Source organism: Hordeum vulgare, chromosome 7H (genome assembly GCF_904849725.1).
Source record: "Hordeum vulgare subsp. vulgare chromosome 7H, MorexV3_pseudomolecules_assembly, whole genome shotgun sequence".
NCBI classification, from domain to species: domain Eukaryota; kingdom Viridiplantae; phylum Streptophyta; class Magnoliopsida; order Poales; family Poaceae; genus Hordeum; species Hordeum vulgare.
Window position 1 is genome coordinate 5559240 of NC_058524.1, and position 19292 is coordinate 5578531.

The 19292-nt window shown below is 43.6% G+C and overlaps 2 protein-coding genes and 1 long non-coding RNA gene across 5 annotated transcripts; all 3 read left to right on the forward strand.

The window, feature by feature from the left end:
* The first annotated feature begins 4462 nt into the window (after positions 1–4462).
* Positions 4463–5154, forward strand: LOC123413335. Its single transcript, XM_045106278.1, has one exon. The coding sequence runs from the start codon at positions 4514–4516 to the stop codon at positions 4997–4999; it is 486 nt and encodes a 161-aa protein (XP_044962213.1). The 5' UTR covers positions 4463–4513; the 3' UTR covers positions 5000–5154.
* Positions 5155–6245: 1091 nt separating this feature from the next.
* Positions 6246–8708, forward strand: LOC123413336. The gene is made up of 2 exons (XR_006613726.1): positions 6246–7477; positions 8382–8708. It is a non-coding gene; the product is annotated as an uncharacterized LOC123413336 (long non-coding RNA).
* A 3036-nt stretch (positions 8709–11744) lies between these two features.
* LOC123413337 (disease resistance protein RGA5-like) lies at positions 11745–17084 on the forward strand. 3 transcript variants are annotated; one of them, XM_045106280.1, is made up of 4 exons: positions 11745–11853; positions 11939–12614; positions 12699–12847; positions 13775–17084. In XM_045106280.1, the coding sequence occupies exons 2-4, from the start codon at positions 11955–11957 to the stop codon at positions 16590–16592; spliced, it is 3627 nt and encodes a 1208-aa protein (XP_044962215.1). In that variant the 5' UTR covers positions 11745–11853; positions 11939–11954; the 3' UTR covers positions 16593–17084. The 3 variants fall into 3 exon arrangements, 2 of the variants coding, with proteins under 2 accessions (XP_044962215.1, XP_044962214.1); XR_006613727.1 differs by having other exon boundaries at positions 11939–12847; positions 13775–16780; positions 16868–17084; XM_045106279.1 differs by having other exon boundaries at positions 11939–12847.
* Positions 17085–19292: the final 2208 nt, after the last annotated feature.

A 19292-nucleotide genomic window follows, 5' to 3' on the forward strand; every position in this document is an offset into this window, starting at 1 on the left:
ACACTCCCACATCCAAACCTGTAGGGCCCAGACGAAACCTCCAAGACAGGACGTCGGCTTACTCCTCATGCATGCTCCATCCAACTACAGATTTAATAAAATGAAAATGCATCATATCCCATTGAATAAAATGAAAATGCATGATATTAAGCCATACCTGACGGTACAAGAAGGCTAGTGCCGCCGAACCCCAACTCCACTTCACATCCCAGTCACGAAGCGGATCCAAGAACATCCATGAGGCTGTGTCCCCAGTGCCATCCGGAAACACCACTTGGGTCAAAAGATTCTAGAGATAAGCTCTCGCGAACCTCTCCACAACAAGCGGACTAGCATCCCTTGGGCATCTGTGAAAATGTCTCTGTATCCAAGAGAACAACACACCGGATGGCCTAGGATCCTTCCTAGTTTCATCAGTCCATGGCTCGGGTTCAACACCAACCAATGCTGCAACCCGTTGTCGCCATCCGGCGGCCCTAACCTTCCCTGTAAGAGCCCTGCCCTCGATAGGAAGCCCGGAGATCATAGCAATATCCTCCAAGGTTATGCTCATCTCACCAAGAGGAAGGTGAAAAGAGTGCGTCTCCGGCCTCCATCGATCCGTAAGTGCTGTTAGGGCAGTGGCGTTCAACCATGGTGGTGTGCCTTTAAAGTTGAGCACAAATTGAAGAAGATCCATTCTTCTAAAATATGGCTCGTAACGAGGGTCATATACAAGAGTTTCATTAGGGTTGTGCCCCCTCAAACGAAGTAGTGGAGGAACCTAAACAAACAAAGGCATAATTTGTTAATGGGCTCAACTTCTGAAAATATACAAATCATGGAGTATATAAAAATAATCATCAATAAAATCATAATTACCTCTCCTCTTTCAACTAGCACCTCACGATGCTTCTGCTCATAGTAGTCATCAAGACCCGGATATTGATCGGGACGAAACATCCTACATAATATGAAGATAATTATTACCGGCCTCTTCGAATAATATGAACTAAACCTAGGCATAAACCTTATGGGGATAATATGAACAAAACCTAGGTTATACATATAGCCACCAAAAATTACACATAGAGACACCATAAACTACACCTATTAACAATCACAAAATAAATTTTACTTCAAAACATACGTACACCTAGTGCAAAAGAAGTCTACACAAATACAAAATCATTGCAAAAACTAATTGGAGGGATTGGAGGAGCTTACCGGCCTCTTCGATTTGCCCCAAAGAACCAACAAAACGGTTGAGGGAGGAGGGAGATCGAAGGGGGGGTCCGGAGGAGGAGGGAGAGCTTTTTCGTGGAAGAGGAGGAAGAAAGAAGTGGAGGTGGAGGAAGGGGCCGCGGGCCAGTTACTTATGAGCCCTGCAACGCCAGGGAGCTTGGCGTTTCTGCTTTGGTCTGCAACGCCAGCCCCCTTGGCGTTTCTGCTTTGGTCTGCAACGTCCAGCAAACTGGCGTTGCACATGAGGCCTGCAACGTCCAGTAGACTGGCGGTTCTTCCGGAATAAAAAATCCCAATTGATTGTCCCCTAAACTATGTAATTTCGATCCAAATTAAACCTTCAGGTCATTTTTCAACAGGCAGTGTTGACCTGATAAAGGATGATCGGGATTGGGCCGGCCCAGTTCCCAGGAGCGTGTGCTGCACGCGGTTACTTCAAATTTTTTCATTCTTTTTTATTCTTGTTTTAAAATTTTCTTTTCTGGTTCTTTTTTCCTTTCGTTTTTATTTTTCTTTTCTGTTTCTATTTTTATTTATATTTTTTTATGATTTCATTTTTCTTTTTACTGTTTCTTTTTTTCTATATTATACAAAGTTTATTGTGTGTTATTGGAATATTCATTGTATATTTAAAAAATGTTCACGGTATATTAGAAAAAAGTTTATCATGCATTATAAAGTGTTAATGATATATTAGAAATGGTTCAATGAATACAAAGCGTTTGCTATGTTTTTGAAATTTGTTATGTGGTATATTACACAATATTCAATGTGTATTTAAAAACTGTTTAATGTATACTAAAAAAGTTCAATGCATATTCAAAAAATGTTCAACACATATTTATAGATTTTTTTTCGAAAACGTTCATCATATATTTAAAAATGATTATTGTTTATATTTAAAAATGTTCATTGTATATTAAAATTCATTCAACGGATACTACAAAATCTTTTCGGTCATTTTGACAAAGACCTTATATGCGACACAGAGCAACATTGGTGTGGCTGATTGTCCAACGCAAGCAGCAGCGGTGGTGGTGCGGCGAGCTCCATCGGCGGCGGCCAGCTCGTGCACGTAGAGCAGCAGCGGCAATTGTGCATGCATGTACGCATCCAGCGGCTGGCTAGCTAGCTCGCTGGTAAGCATACATGCGGTCTACCGCCAGACGCAGCTAGCGTGCAGCGGCGCGAGCTGCGCACTACGCGGCCAGGACGAGACCGGCCGGCGCGGACAGGACGGACAGCAAGGAGGCGAGCAGCGGCATGCATCCGGAATTTTTATTTTTGGACGAAAAAAATTAAAGCGGGTCGGCTCATCAAATGAATCACATTTGACATTTGCTAAGATTTGATTTTGACTGAGATTGCATAGTTCAGGGTATAATCGACCGGGATTTTGATTTAAGGGTTCATTTCGTCCAACCTCTATAAATTCAAGGTTTAAAATAGACTTTTTCCTTTTTGAAATGGAACATCCAGATTCCATAAATCACACTTACGCAGTCAAAACGTTCGCCATCCAAACGTTTACATCATTGGGCAAGTCATCGGCCCAAATTTGCCTCGCAGTCAGCCGTTTAGCACCGTATGCCGTTAGACCATGCGTTAATTTATTACATGCCCAAAGGGCAAACCCAAAAGAACATGAATAAAGTTTGAACTTGCCTTTCGTATCAAAATGCCAAGGAAAGAAACCCTAAGCCTCCTCCCGGATAGGTATAGCCAAAATTATTTTGACGTCCTTTACTTGGAATATGTCTCTGACCAGCTGAAAGGATGTGAATATGGCTTAGAGGGGGGTGAGTATAATTAAGGTTTAGGCTTGAATAAAAGCAGAATCTAACATTTAATTAGTCAAGCACAAAACCTAACACCTCATTTGGATGTTGATATTGGGCCTAGATATTGATATTGGCATTGGGCAGCCCGAATGTCATTGTTCACATGGTCATGGCATTGACTCGCTGAATTAGCCCACAATATTGGCTAGCCCACCTCACAGCCCGCCTGCATGTTCCCAAATTCAGAGCACACAAGCTCGACTTCGTGAGATATTCGGGATTGCTCGCTGGATTTCTTCTTCCCCCATCTCCACCGCCCTCCTCCTTCCCGGCGCAGGTCAGCCACGACAGCGCGGGTCAGCCCCTCTTCACCGCCCTCCTTCTTCCCCCATCTCTTTGACGGATCCACTCCTCCCTGGCATGCCGACCCCTCTTCCCCATCCCTCCGGCGGATCCACTTCTCCCGGCCTTCTTCTTCTCCTCACTCAGCTTCGCCATTGTCGACCCGCCCCCACCCCTGTAGCAATCTCAACTCCCCTCACCAGCGCAGTTGTTCGTTGCGGGCCTCCCCCTTGGAGCAACCCAGCCATCGCGACCCGCCGCCCATCGTCGGCCTCCCTCTCTCCAGCAACCCCGGCACCAGCTCATCCTGCCTCATCGATGACGGGGGATTAGGAGAAGAACCAGGCTGATGGATTAGGAGAAGAAGCAGGCTGAGTCAGATGGCAGCGCAACCTTCCCGCCCCCCCTCCATGGATGCTACTTCCTATAGCCCATGAGCAATTTCAATGTACATAATGGCCCCCCTTCCATGGATGCTACTTCCTGTAGCCAATGAGCAATTTCAATGTACATAATGGCCTTCCAAACAAGCTTGAGAATTGAGCCTCTCATGCAAAGTCCAAGTAAAATTTCTGTGAACATCCAAACACCAGATTTTGGGTGAATGCTAATACCAAAGTCATCTTGATTTGATATTGGGGCCAATTCAATTCCAAGGCCCTGAATATCAACATTCAATCGAGGCATAAAACAACTAGGCTTATCTATATGCACCAACAACTTATGGTAAGCAACATAAAAGTGACACTACTAGGAAAAGTGCTATAGATAATATAGACGTTAATGGCGCATCAGACAAGTGGTGCGCCACTACTATATAGCAGCACCATGTGCAGTTGCGCCACTACTAACAAACTTTTTTTTTTCAAAAGTACTAATGGCGTACCGGGGCAGAGTGCGTCATTACTAGTTTAACTAATAAACTAGTAATGGCGCACCACTCACCAGTGCGCCACTACTATAAATTCTTTTTTACAAAACTACTAATGGCGCATCACCAGCTGGTGCGTCATTAGTAACCAGGGCTACTAATGGTGCATTTTTAGGTGGTGCGTCATTACTAGTTTTGTAAAAAAAAGTGAAAAAGGAGACCACACACCGCACCAACACAAACCCTCACCACTCTCTCCTCCGTCTCCCTCGCCGCCGCCGCCGCCGCCGCCGCCATGCTCCGGCTGCGAAGCTCCATCCTCGCCCATCTCCTCTCTTCTTCTCCGACCGCCTCTCCCGCATCCACTCTCCACCGCCTCATATCCGCCGCCGCGCCCGCCATTCCCCCGAACCCTAGTGGCTTCGCCGTGGAGGAGTACCTTGTCTCCACCTGCGGCCTCACACAAGCGCAGGCCGTCAAGGCCTCCGCCAAGATCTCCCACCTCAAGTCCCCCGCCAAGCCCGACGCCGTCCTCGCCTTCCTCACCGGCCTCGGCCTCTCCGGCGCCGACGTCGCCGCCCTCGTCGCCAAGGACCCGCGGTTCCTCTGCGCCGGCGTGGAGAGAGTCCTGGCCCCCAACATCGCCGCGCTCACCGCGCCGGGTTATCGCGTTCCGTCATCGCGCGCGTCCTCTCGCTCGGCCGCCCCCAATTCCGTCACAGAGCCATGGCAAGTTACCACATTTACGTGCATTGTAGTTCTGCAGCACAGTCATGTATGAGGCAACACAGTGGTGAGGAAGAAACTTACAGTCTCATCTGTGGGAAAAGTGGTAGATCATATGAATTTGTGTGCTTCTCAGGGTGTCATATCGGATATGCTGGTGTTGCTTGGTTGTCTTCACATGGAACATGATGATACAGAGAATTGGTGGTAGCTGGTGCATTATGGTCTCTGCCAGTTGGAGTATTCGTTTTAATGTATGCCTTGTGAAGCTATGGGGTGTGCAAGGGCCAAGGAGTTTTGTGTGCAGTATGTTAACCTGATGATGACTTGCTGGTTTGATAAGGTTTTGTGCTATTTAATTCATTGCTGCTAATTCTGGTGTTCTGATTGTGTTAGTGATTTGCCTTGATGAAGATCAGATAGTGGCCTACCTGAGTTATATGAAACCTATTCGAGATTTATCAAACTGCATGGGAAATAGAAAGGTCCTCCTTCTGATGTGTTTGGGTGTTCTGCCTGTGTATCTACCTTGCAACTGCTATGTGTTCGCAGAGCTTATGCCTTGTTTTACTCTCATTTTTTTTAAACGTTTGCTTTGTGGAGCTTTTGGGTGGGGCTTGCCTTGGGGAGTATTTTGGGCGTTATTTCAGGTCTTAAATAGACTAAGGCCATCTCCATGTTAAGATACTTCTATGTTCTCGCACTGTAATTGTTGAGCTGTGTGAAGCTCACCTCTACTAATTAATTTTCACTACATGGTGAGCTTCAAATCCTTGTGTAGTTTTATGTTTGGTGTTTCTCTGTGTTTTTAACTTATCAATTCTTTAGATCTAATAGGATAGGCCTTGCTTAGGAAGATCATAGTCATTAAGCAGGAGCTATTCAATCATTTAATTGTTTATTGTTCGAACTAAAAGGTTGATTTTTAATCTTTCCTGTTCAGCTGTTTGAGAAACAGAGCCACCTTAGCGACAGTAGAATCGTCCTTCTGGAAATAAGAGATGGTAAGTTACCACATTGCCTGATTGGCTCTTTTTTTTTTGTAACAACAACGAAAAGTATGTTCATATAAACAGCTCGTCAGGGGATTGGTAGTTACTCACTCCCTCCTCTTCAGTTTGTTCCTAAAACAGATAACCAATCTGACCTTGAGGGGCCACATAGAAATGCTGGGCCATGGCTATGCTCCATTTGCTCTCAGCAAAATGATACGAGTTGTATATCCTGTGAGGTATGTGGGGTTCTTCGGGATTTGTCTCTGTATTTCAGTAATGCCAATGAAGCTGAAGGCGGAGGTACATAACACAGTTCTCATTTGCTTTTGTTCCTGTGGTACAGTAGAACTGTTGTTGTTTAGCCTGTTAATTTTGTTGAGTTCCTCTCCTGAATTTTAGTGTGCCATGCCCAATAATTTAATTGTATTGTCTTGTGTTTATTTTCATGCAGCTGTAGTGCATCCTTGCACTATGGACATGTTGTTTTGTCCATTTGGCTGTTGTTTTCTCATACAAGAGTTATCAGCTTCCAATGTAATCACACAATTATTTGACCTGCAGGGCTCATAAGTTTCAGATAAGGAAACAAAGCATTCTGTAGGCTTCAGTTTTAGCTGGTTATGGACATGGGCAACTGACATGCCGAGAAAATAAATTATGTCTTATCTGGGTACTTGGCAACTATCGATAATAAATCTAATGAGAATTCTATTTAGCACAAAATTCAACCAAACCTGGGAAGAGTGAGCTATCCGATGTAATCTGTTCGAGCGGTGGCTTTCTCCCCGGGCTCAAAGGATCAATTATGGTTTAAATCCGACGGAGTAGGCCTATGGAGGGATCTAGCAGTGTTCTGGACAGGTTTCCTCCTCAACTTGGCAGCATCAACTAGAGCAGCCGAACATAAGACACGACTGGCTGGAAAGGGGAGCTCATAATTAACACACCTGTGGGTTTTGCTGTCTCATGCTGGTTTTCTCGGAAATACCAGGCATGGGCAAACACTCTTAGACCCACATGACCTTGATGATGTCGACCTGCTCAGATGATGAATTTGATGAGTCCAGTCCATCCTTGCACGGTGGTCTGCAGGCTGTTCGGTCGATTTGGTTGTTGTGTTTCTGCAAAAGGGAAGCAGGGGTTTAAGATTTTTCTTTTACCGTACCATGCCTGACAATTTAATTGTACCGTTCTATGTTTACTTTGGCAAGGCTGTAGCGCATTCTTGCACATGTTGTCTCGTCAATTTGGCTGTTGTGTCTCAGCTTCCAGTGCGATTCGTTATTTAAATTGTATCCATTTGAGATTTGGTTTCGCTATGCTTTCTTAATGAATATCAAGTGCAACAAATCTGTTGCGTAGTTTGTCAAGCGAGAACATAAACTAATTGTTCAACAGAAACTAGGACACAGAAAGTTGTAGTATATTTTGATGATGTGGACGAGTTTACTCGCAATTTACCTGACGAGTGATCTGGTCCATTTCCTCCAAACTGAGATATAAAGGAAAGCCACGGGCTACAGAAATTTTTGATGAAGGTGATTATCATTTCAATGTGGATGATCCATCTAGTTATGTAAACGTGGTTCACATGTTGTTATATACCTGTGCACTCTGGATCTATCTGCATATTTATTTACATGTTTCTGTTGCCTATGAGTTTAAATTACTTATGTTAAGGCATTCTGTATCCTGTTTCCTGTGCTCATCTATGATTCTTGCACTTACATTTGAATATTGTGGTTATGACACCAATTTTAGGTTACTCACAAATAGGCGAAGATTACTTGATGATTTTTGCTGGTTCATGGCATTAATCGTATTTTATGATATCTCCTAATGTCAGTTTAATACCTCAAGCATTTATGGTACTACAATAACATTATATGCTCTGTTTTCAAGCATACACCTGTCCTTATATACATGTGTTTTTTTTTTTACATAACTTATAAACAGCAAGATTGTGTATTTCTATTCTTTGGTGTGACATATTGTTTTGTTTGATTTATGGAATGTATCCTTAAGGAGATATATTTTTACCAGAAAACGATGTAATTTTGGCTGCCACATGATCTCTTTATATATTTTCCCATTGAGTAAAAATGGCACCAAGGGTACTTCAACCATTCCATGATGATTCTACTTCACTCATATGTAGAAAACAAATCATCATGATTAAATATTGAAAGCAATTTCTCTCAGTGAAAACCTGTTTCAAGATCTGTGGCATTTGTGGCTGTGAAATGGGCACATATTGTTTTCTCTTTTACTGGATCATCACTGACTATTGCACCATAGCTTTTGCTATAGCATATTATGGTTTTGTAGAACTATATACTTTCTAGGATTAATCTCCATTGCATTGGTGCTTTACGGATAGCGCAGCATGTTCTTCTCTGTCATCTTCATATGAAAGATGCAAATTATTTTTCTGAGTCTCAGGAAGCAGGTATGAAGCTGTTGATGAGATGTGGACAGATAATATAGTAGCAACTTCATCTTCTTTAAGTATAGCTGAAGGAAGGTGCTTTGAGCAAGATAAAGCTGAGCGAATCCTGTCACAAGACTCCAAAATGGCGACTGGTATCAGGGAGCTAATGGGACTTCTACAGACGCTTGGGGAACACTATAGGCTATCTTGCTTGTTTAAGTGCCAGGTAGATTAAAGATGTACAGGTTTCAACTACAGAAATACTAACCATCTACCCAACGTTCAAACGAATTCTGTTCACTTAATGTTGCATATGTACGCATGCTTTTGTGAAACTATATTGTTGTTGTGATCTATTGGATATGTAATACTCCCTCCGTTCCTAAATATAAGTCTTTTAAGCGATTTCACTAAGGGTCTACATACGGAGCAAAATGGATTGAATCTGTACTTTAAAATATGTCTATATACATCCGTATGTAGTCCACTAGTGAAATCTGTACAAAGACTTATATTTAGGAACGGAGGGAGTATATTGTTGTTGTTGTTGTGATCTATTGGATATGTAATATATTGTTGTGATCTATATTGTTATTGTCGTGATATATTGGATATGTAATATATTGTTGTTGCTGCTCATTGAAAAAAAATGTTATTGCGAGCTATAAGCCGTGTGTCCCAGGCATCGGCATCCGATTTATAGGGTATGTGGGGCTGTAAGCCGTGTGTCCCAGGCATTGGCACCCGACTTATAAGTTTTTTTCTGTAGTGTGTGCTCTCTATATTCTGTGCGGTAATATATTTTGTAACATGTGCAAATATCAGAAAAGAAAAAAAAAACCTAATATTCATACTAGTGGCGCACCACTCAGCATTTAAGTGGCGCACTGCAAAAAGCACACTAGTGGCGCATCGTCAATTAGTGCGTCATTAGTAAGCTAGAGCACATGGGTAAATATGGCCCCCGAGGAGGCATACTAATGGAGCACCATGGGCTATACTAATAGCGTACTGCCTAGTGCGTGATTAGTATACCAGATACTAATGGTGCACCTAAAATTTTTTAATGGCGTGATGCTAGTGGCGCACCTGTAGTGCGCCATTAGTAGCCAAAACAGGTGCGCCACTAGCAGGCCTTTTCCTAGTAGTGGATAGCAAGATATATAACAAGAAACCATATGGCTACCGCAAAGTAAAGTGCATAAGTAAAGGGCTCGGATAAGAGATAACCGAGGCATGCGAAAACGACGATGTATCCCGAAGTTCATACCCTTGCAGGTGCTAATCTCTGTTTGAAGCGGTGTGGCGGCATAATGCTCCCCAAGAAGTCACTAAGGCCACCATATTCTCCTCACGCTCTCGCACAATGCAAGATGTCATGATTCCACTAAGGGACCCTTGGGAGCGGTCACCAAACTCGTACAAACAAGGTTAGGGCAATCTCCACAACTTAATTGGAGGCTCCCAACAACACCATGAAGCTTCACCACAATGGCATATGGCTTCGAGGTGACCTCAAATGCTCGGGACAATCTCCACAACTTAATTGGTGACCCGACGCTTGCTTGGAGCTTTACACCACAATGATTGAGCTCCAAGGCACCAACAAGCTTCTAGGACGTCAAAGCATCCACAAAGAACAATTTCTAGGGTACCAAGTAAATTCTGACGTGTTTTTACACTAAATTTGCCATGATGGATTAATAAAAATTGCCATGATCCATGCATTAAATTTGTCGTGGTTCTTTACTAAAAAATGTCATAAAAAGTAGTTAAAAATATAACAAAAGTTTTAAATCTAGAAGAAAAAATACATAGAACATGTCATGATAACATTAGTGTAAACACTATGACAACTACAGTATAAACATCAAGGTAACGTTTGACCAATTTTTTTCATCGAAACATATCAACATGGAATACAATTTTTGAAGATCTCGTCGAGACGGATTTATAGTGAAAACGAATTTTTAATTGGATTTTTTAATTAGAAGATAAAACATTTTTAAGCCAAAACCAAAAAGATTCACGCTGCTGTCATCTGTTTTGACGTGACAAAATGGATGATAATGAAGGCGTTTGAGTCATGTTGCTTCGTGGCATACTTATGGACGTTAGCATTTTCATAAAAATAATAAAGATAATCATATCATGCTGGCCAAATGCTTGTTGCTGTCTCATAAAGCCCGTTTAGCTCATGTCGTCGTAACACACGTGCTAGCCGGCCGACCTGGCTCGCACGACCATTTGACCAGCTGTGGCGATATTATTAATTGAGAAGTACTCCTTTCATAGATTATTTTTATTTTCTCAGGTTGAGACAAATGACATATTGAATGTGTGTCATTTGTCACAATCTGTGAGTTATTTTCCTATATTCGTATTTTTAAAATGTTTTATCTCTTAAACCGAGCGTCCAAATCTCGAACCGTTTCCGTCGTTGGGTTTCTCGCGTCGAGATTTTCAGAATTAGATCCCATGTTAATAGGTTTTAACGAACATTTTTTCACGAAAAAACCGAAAAAAAATCGGATGGAAAAACCATGCCTCTCTTGATGGAAAAAACAGAAAACGCGTTGTTTCCGTTTTTGAGAGGCACGATCGTGCCTCTCACGAAGACAAAATCATGACTCTCGCGGAAGCAAAATCGTACCTCTCACAGAAAAACAACAGAAAACACATTTCTTTGTTACATAAGGCATGACCGTGTCTCTCGCAAAAGCAAAACTGTGTCTCTCGCAAAAAAACATGTTTTTTATTTTCAAGAGGCATGGTCATACCTCTTGCAATAGCAAACCGTCTCTCTTGTAAAAAAACAGAAACATATTTTTTTCATTTTTGAAAGGCGCACTCAAAAAAGCTGAAACGCGTTTTTTCGCATAATTTTTGTAAAATATTTTCTTTATAAAAAAATCGTCAAAAAGGTAAGAAAGAAAATTCAAAACACAAAGAAAATCCAATCTAATAAACCGAAAATGCGTAAGAATAATTAAAAAATAATTGAAAAAAAAGGTTCAAAATGAAAACATGATGACGACTGAGAAGGAGGGAGTGATGGCGCCTGAGCATACCTGGCCAAACGGACCGTGCTAGTCGGGCCGGCCCGACAACCCGCAGGCCAGGCACGACACGGGTACGGCCCGACACAACTCAAACGGAACATGTCAGGCACGCGGCACGCCTCGGACCGTGCCTGGGCCGTCCCAATTACTAAACATGTCTCCGCGTGCCGTGCCGGGCCAGACACGTTTAGCACTGGCAGTGCCGTGCCGTGCCGCGCCGCGCCTGAGAGCAATTTTTTTTTTGGAGGATCCCGAGTCCGGAACCTCCCTACCTAAATTGCTATGAGCACCCGGTAGCATCCACTGCTCTCCAGCTCTGGAGTTGCTATGAGCACCCGGTAGCATCCATCGTTGACCTAAATTGGCGCCTTCTTCGTTCCCCACACCTGCTGCCATAGCTCCTCAATCGGAATCTCTTGGTGTACGTGATTCCGCTATCTGCTTACATGTTTGAATTGGTGCTTCGCTTCTCATCCCTGACTAGAATTATCTTTTGCTTGCTTCAGCTACAGGCGGAGATCGATGTTCCGATTTATCGGCGCTTGGCTACAGGCGGTGCTCCGGTATATTGCCGCGTGGCTTCAGCCGGCGACGGCAGCGGATGATTCCGATGCCGCTGTTGCGTCGCCTCAGGCGGCGATGGATTTTCCCGTCACGGCTTCGCTTGGCCCCCTCCACCGGCCGCTCCATTCGTTCAGGACCACCAAGAACAACCTCCCATATGGGGTCAGCGATGGCGAGGTCCGGCGCCTCGAAGCAGATCTCGAGGTATTGTTCACCGAGCTCAAGATCGTGTCTGAGGCGGATGACCCTAGCTTCACGGCCAGGTGCTGGATGAAGGAGGTGCGGGAGCTTCGTTACGACGCGGAGGACTTCTTCGGCCAGGTTCCGCTCTCCTCCGCCGGCGCCGGCGGAAGCGCTCTTCACACAGTCATCCTTTGGATTCCCAGCAAGCTGAAGCGGCGGTGCCAGGTTGCAGAAGCTTTCTCAGATCTGCGGGCTCGTGCCAAGGACGCGAGTCGAAGACGCCAAAGTTTCCAGCTTGGTTCAGCAACCATCAGAGCTGAATTTGGGCAAGCCAATGTCAACCGCTCCCCCAAATTTATTGGTCTTGAGGAGTCCATGGACAAGCTTGTCAAACTGCTGGCCTTTGACAGTGAAGATGCAGAGCAACAAGTTCAGGTGATATCTATCTTTGGATTTGCAGGTGTTGGCAAAACAACACTTATCAGGACCTTCTATCGTAACTTTGGATGGAAATTCCAGTGTCGGGCTTTCGTGCGGGTGTCAAGAAATCCAGATATGAGGATGCTTTTATCCAGCATCCTCTCACAAATCAAGGCACCACCGGTCCATGCCTTTCCTGATGTGCAGGACCTTATGGACATTATGAGAGAATATCTGCAATGCAAAAGGTATATATTCTATCTTTTAAATGTACAAATGGTGTTTTGTTGAAACATATATGAATATCTTGTGCACTGCATCTAGTAACCTTAGAGAGCCCATGCGAATAGACAAATTTGCCTTCCTATGCAACATGCTATCAACCTGCTGCCTTGTGACTATGAGGTTACGGGTTCAAGCCATTGAAACAGCTTTTTGCAGAAATGTAGGGAAAGACTGCGTGCAAAAGACCCAAAGTGGACCATTACGCGGACCTGCACAAGCAGGAGCTACATGCACCAGGCTGCCTTTTATGTAACATGGTATCAAGAGCTTAATCGGTCGTTTTTTTCGTTCTCCGCCCAGTTGATTTTTCATAATGGCCTCATCCTTCTCCATTTCACTCCGGCAACTTGCGAACCTACCATGCCCCTGACTTATTTTGCCGCACTGCCACGTCTCTAAACAGAACTGCTACAATTGGTCTTGTGCTATTTTTTTTTAATGACACGTGGATTTACAGGGTTCTTATTTATTTTTCTAAGAGGGTCCATCTCAGCCCAAGCTAGTTGATCTGAAAATATTATAACTTGGTGCCAAAATGAATGGTTAGACATTTTTTTCATTAATATGGGAATTTGTTCAGTGCTTAGAGATAGATATGGACAGATTTCCTACATGCATCCATTGAACAGTACTCCCGTTTTAAAGATACAACTTATGGTGGTTTAACTAGTTATCTCCTTGGTCTATATGCAAACAAATTGTGCTAAGTTGTTTCAATCTGAGAGATTTCTGAATACGGAATAATATATTTTACTTTAAGATTACTAACAGTAGTCTCAATTTTCTTTTAATTTACGGTTAACTTATTTGTTTTATCTTGGTTATGCTTCTTTTGTTGTTTCCGTGTCAGTTTGACCAAACATGTTTATTGTGAATAAAAAATTCTGCAGATACTTGATTGTAATTGATGACTTGTGGGCCTCCTCAACATGGGATATTATTAGCCATGCTTTTCCTGATGGTGATTGTTGCAGCAGAATAATAGTAACCACAGAAATCAAGGATGTAGCATTGGCATGCAGTAGGTATCAGTTTAAGTACATGTATGAGATGAGTCCTCTGAATGATCATCAATCAAGAAAGTTATTCCTCAGTAGAGTTTTTGGATCTGAAAATGGTTGCCCTCCAGATTTCAAAGAAGTTACATATGAGATCATCCGGAAATGTGGAGGTTTACCATTAGCAATTGAAAATATGGCCAGCATGTTGGCATGTGAACTAGGCGTTGATCAATGGAAGCACGTGCGAGATTCTTTACCCTCTGCTTTGAGTTTGAGGACAAACCCTAGTTCGGAAGGGTTGAAAGAAGTTCTGAACATTATTTACAATAATCTTTCACCATATTTGAAGACATGCTTGCTATATCTTATTATGTATCCAGAGGGCAACACTGTCAGCAAGGAAGATTTAGTGAAGCAATGGGTAGCTGAAGATTTGATCGGTGAAGGGCAAGACAGAGAGAAAACTGCACGGGATTATTTTGATGTGCTTTTCAGTAGAGGAATGATCCAACCTGTTGACAGAAATTATAACGATGAGGTTTTGACATGTACAGTTCACCACATGGTACTAGATCTTATTAGGTACAAATCTCTAGAGGAGAATTTCATCATTAACGTGAGCTGTTTTCAGACAACTCCAGGTCTTCCTGATAAGATTCGTCGACTGTCTATCCAGTTTGGTGGTGCAAAATGTGCAATTATACCGGCAGACTTCATGATGACTCAAGTTAGATCGCTTATATTTTTTGGGTTCTTGAACTGTGTACCTTCTGTTGTGGAATATAAGCTCCTTCGAGTTCTGATTCTTCATATCTGGGCTGATCAAAGCAAAATATTTGACCTCACTAGAATTAGTGAACTGTTTCAGCTGAGATATCTGAAAATTGATTGCAACATCACTGTCCATCTGCCAGATGAGATTCAACAGCTAAAATTCTTGCAGACACTGGAATTGCATGCACCAGTAAATGATATGCCATCGGATATTGGTTCCTTGCCATTACTTCGCACTCTGGGGTATTTTGATCTCAGTAAGAACTCAATGGAGAATGTACAGAGCCTTGCCGAGCTGAACAATCTCCAAGACCTTCAGCTCACTTTGTCTAACATTCCGGAGCCTGATAATCTGAAGAACAATATGCAATGCCTGGGCTCAATTCTCTGGAAACTCAGCAACCTCAAGTCTCTAACTCTAGTACCTGCAGTCTCCTCTCATCTAGATGTTCTAGACGATGCTGGTGGTGCAATCTTGGGTATTTCTGGCGATGTCTTGAGCAGTGTGTCCTCTCCCCCGCCCCTTCTTCAGAGGCTTGAGCTGTCAGGGCGCTGTTGCATCTTTGCCAGCCTACCTGAGTGGACCAAAAAACTTGGCAATCTCTGCATTTTGAAGATTTCAATTAGGAAGTTGTTGAGGAAAGATATTGATATCCTCAAAGGATTGCCAGCCCTCATGGCTCTGTCGCTGTATGTTTGGACTGCTCCTGTAGGAAAGGTTGTCTTTGATAGTGAGGGGTTCTCGGTTCTCAAATTCTTCAAGTTTACATGCGCTGCCCCATGCCTGGCATTTCTGAAAGGAGCCATGCCTAGTGTTCGGGAGCTCAAGCTAGCATTCAGTGCTAACAGAATGGAGCACTACAGCCAGATAATTGCTGGCTTAGAGTACCTGATAGAACTTAAAGAGATAACAGCAAAAGTTGGGGGCACTGGTGCTGATGAATCTGATAAAAGGTACACAGAGTTGGCATTGAGTGGTGCCATTGCCAATCATCCATGCACTCCCATGATCAGAGTACAATGTGTAGATCGGAATTTTTCTGGTGAGGAGGGTACAAGTGCCGTCACACAAGAACAAGAACACTGGACTCTGGAAAAACGACATGAGAAACAAGAGGCCTTGCTTAATCCTCTTCCCATTCCAAGCACACAAACACAATCTAGAGATGGAGGGCAGAATGGAGGAACAGATAGATCAAGCGAGGTGCTGACACAAACAAGAGATGAAGTTCAGGATGAATTAGTAGAAAGATCGATGGAGGTCCTCACACATGAACAGGAACACTTGACCCTGGAAAAACAACACGAGATTCATGAGGTATTGCTTGATCCTCTTCCTGAAGTTCTTTCCACTCCAAGCAGACAGACACAAGTGAGAGAGGAAGTACAGGATGGAGAAATAGAGAGACAAGAGCAAGGACAATGTACCCTGGAACAAGATGGAGTGCTGGATGTACAAATAGGGACATCGATGGAGGTGGTAGCACAAGAAGAACACGATACTATGCGAACACAACACGAGATTGAAAAGGAATTGCTTGATCCTCGTCTGGCACCGGAACAGAGAAGTGCGTTGCTCTCGTTACCTCCAACTCCGAGGGTGCTCTCGTTACCTCCATATCGGACCGGTGCGATGATGAAGGCCGTCATGCAGAGGTTCCGTGCGACAACACCAGTCTCATCCTCCCACTTCCCTCTGGCGCCGCGCTCGTTGCCGCCGCGGCGGTTGGCCCATAAACTCGCGGTCGGCGCGGCAAAGATGGGCAAGAGGTCCAGTGATTTAATAAAGAATATCCACTCTTTCGTGAAGAAGACGCACCCCGCGACGGCGCCACCCTCATCCTCCACCTCCCCAGTGGCGCCACGCTCGTCACCTTCGCCGCCGCGCTCAAGAGCCTGTGAGCCGTCCGACGGAGCTGAGAAAGCCGTCTGACGATTTCATCAAGAGGATGAACCACACCTTCGGCATGCAGCATTGAATAATCCCACCAACCTCCTCCGATCCAAACCCCAAACGAATCAAAGTTTTGTTGGTGTAAAGATATACTATCCTCTTAGTTTTTCTTCTTGGTGTAACGACCGCCGGAGCAGAGGCGTGCTCATCAAACCCACCACATTTTGGTAACTAACTGAATCTGCAGCTCGATCTGCTTCTTGTTTCAGTGGCGGGTAATTAGTCGCTATGAGGTCTTTTGTTTGTTGTTTCAGCTAAGAGTCTGTTGATGGCCATGAAAAAAGTAAAAGTTAGTCGCTTGGATGGTGCAGACGTACGGTGCAATGAGAAATGGACAAGGCAAGATTTGCAACTTGTTAAAGCAAAGCGGCTATAATGTTTTAACTTCACCAAATCACAATTATTCATGTACTTTTGCTTGTAGCAGCCATGGCTTGGTTCATGGCCCATATTGGAGTTTTACGGATTTTTTACCTTTTCTATCTGGATTACTTATCATAATAACTGACTGTTTTCTAATACTAGGTATCTCATCGTCATTGATGATATCTATATTGGCAGGGAATATTAGCAAGTGTGCTTTTCCAGAGAATAACCGTTCTAGCATAGTTATAACTAGTACACATACGCATTATTGACGTTGCAAGGTCATGGCCGCATGTATGAAATGCACTAGTCGGCCGAAAGATCATTAGTCCTGGTTCAAATCAAAACTAGGACCAATGTCAGGCATTGGTCCCGTTCGGTTTGCTGGGACATTGGTCCCGGTTCGGTTCACCTCATTAGTCCCGGTTCGAAGAAAAACCCGGGACTATAGATCCAACGACTTTCACGTGGCGTGCCGTGGATCATTAGTCCCAGTTTGTGACACGAACCGGGACTAAATGGTAGACTATTAGTCTCGGCTTTAGATAAAAATCGGGACTAAAGTGTTGCCTATATAAACCCTCGCCCCTATCCATCATCTCCTCTGTTTTTAGGTGTTGAGGTGTGTCTATGCATTCATGCTCTTGCCACTCTAGTTCATGCACATGAGGTGTTCGATGAAATGTTCGAGCCACACTACTTAAGCTTTCTCCTCTCCAAGCTCGACATTCAAGCTCCATTTTGCTCAATATTTGTCTAGGTTTAGCCGTGCACCAACTGCACAAGTGTTTTAAAAGGTTAGCTACTTCATCCTTTCATCTATCACTTCTAATTTAGCTCATTTCAAATGCTCTAGAAGTAGAGTGATTTGTGAGGGAGTATCCACCATATATGAGAGAAGAAGAATGTCGACTGTTGTTGTGGGGGTCGCTTCTTCTTCTTCTCCTTGTGCTGGATATTTGTTATGCACTAGGGGGAAGTAGGAGTAGCGACCATCATCGACGGTCGAAAAATCAGGTGAGGGAGTATCCACCATATATGAGAGAAGAAGAAAGCCGACTGTTGTTGTGGGGGTCGCTTCTCATTCTTCTCCTTGTGCTAGATATTTGTTATGCACTAGGGGAAGTAGAAGTAGCGACCATCATCAACGGTCGAAAAATCAGCTCAGGGAGTGTCCACCATATATGAGAGAAGAAGAATGCCGACTGTTGTTGTGGGGGTCGCTCTTCCTTCTTCTCCTTGTGCAAGATATTTGTTATGCACTAGGGGAAGAAGGAGTAGCGACCATCATCGACGGTCGAAAAATCAGGTGAGGGAGTGTCCACCATATATGAGAGAAGAAGAATGCCGACTGTTGTTGTGGGGGTCGCTCTTCCTTCTTCTCCTTGTGCTAGATATTTTTTATGCACTAGGGGAAGGAGTAGCGACCATCATATATTTTTTATGGACTAGGGGAAGAAGGAGTGCTATGTGTTTGATCTCTCTCTCTCGTGTTCTTGAGATGTCTTGATCTCGATGTAACATGGGCTTTGCTACTATAGTTGGATCTTATGATGTTCTCCCCCCTCTCCCTCTTGTAATGAATTAAGTTTCCCCTTTGGAGTTATCTTATCGGATTGAGTCTTTGAGAACACCTGATGTATGTTTTGCACGTGTCTATCTGCTGTGATCAACTTGCGGGTTTGTGACAATTGGGAACCTATGCATATGGGTTGGCACACGTGGATTCATGTGAGTACTTGATGTATGTTTTGGTGATCAACTTGCGGGTTCGTGACATTGGGAACCTATGCACAGGGGTTGGCACACACTTTGACTCTCTGGTAGAAACTTTGGGGCACTCTTTGAAGTTCTATGTGTTGGTTGAATAGATGATTCTGAGATTATGTGATGCATATCGTATAATCATGCCCACGGATACTTGAGGTGACAATGGAATATCTAGGTGACATTAGGGTCTTGGTTGATAAGTATCTTAAGGTGTTATTCTAGTACGAACTCTATGAAAGATTGAACGGAAAGAATAGCTTCGTGCTATTTTACTACGAACTCTATGATGGATCGATCAGAAAGAATAACTTTGTGGTGGTTTCGTATCCGACAATAATCTCTTCGTTTGTTCTCCGCTATTAGTGACTTTGGAGTGACTCTTTGTTGCATGTTGAGGGCTAGTTATATGATCCAATTATGTTATCATTGTTGAGAGAACTTCACTAGTAAAAGTATGAACCCTAGGCCTTGTTTCCACGCATTGCAATACCGTTCGTGCTCACTTTTGTTACTTGTTACCTTGCTGTTTTTTGTAATTTCAGA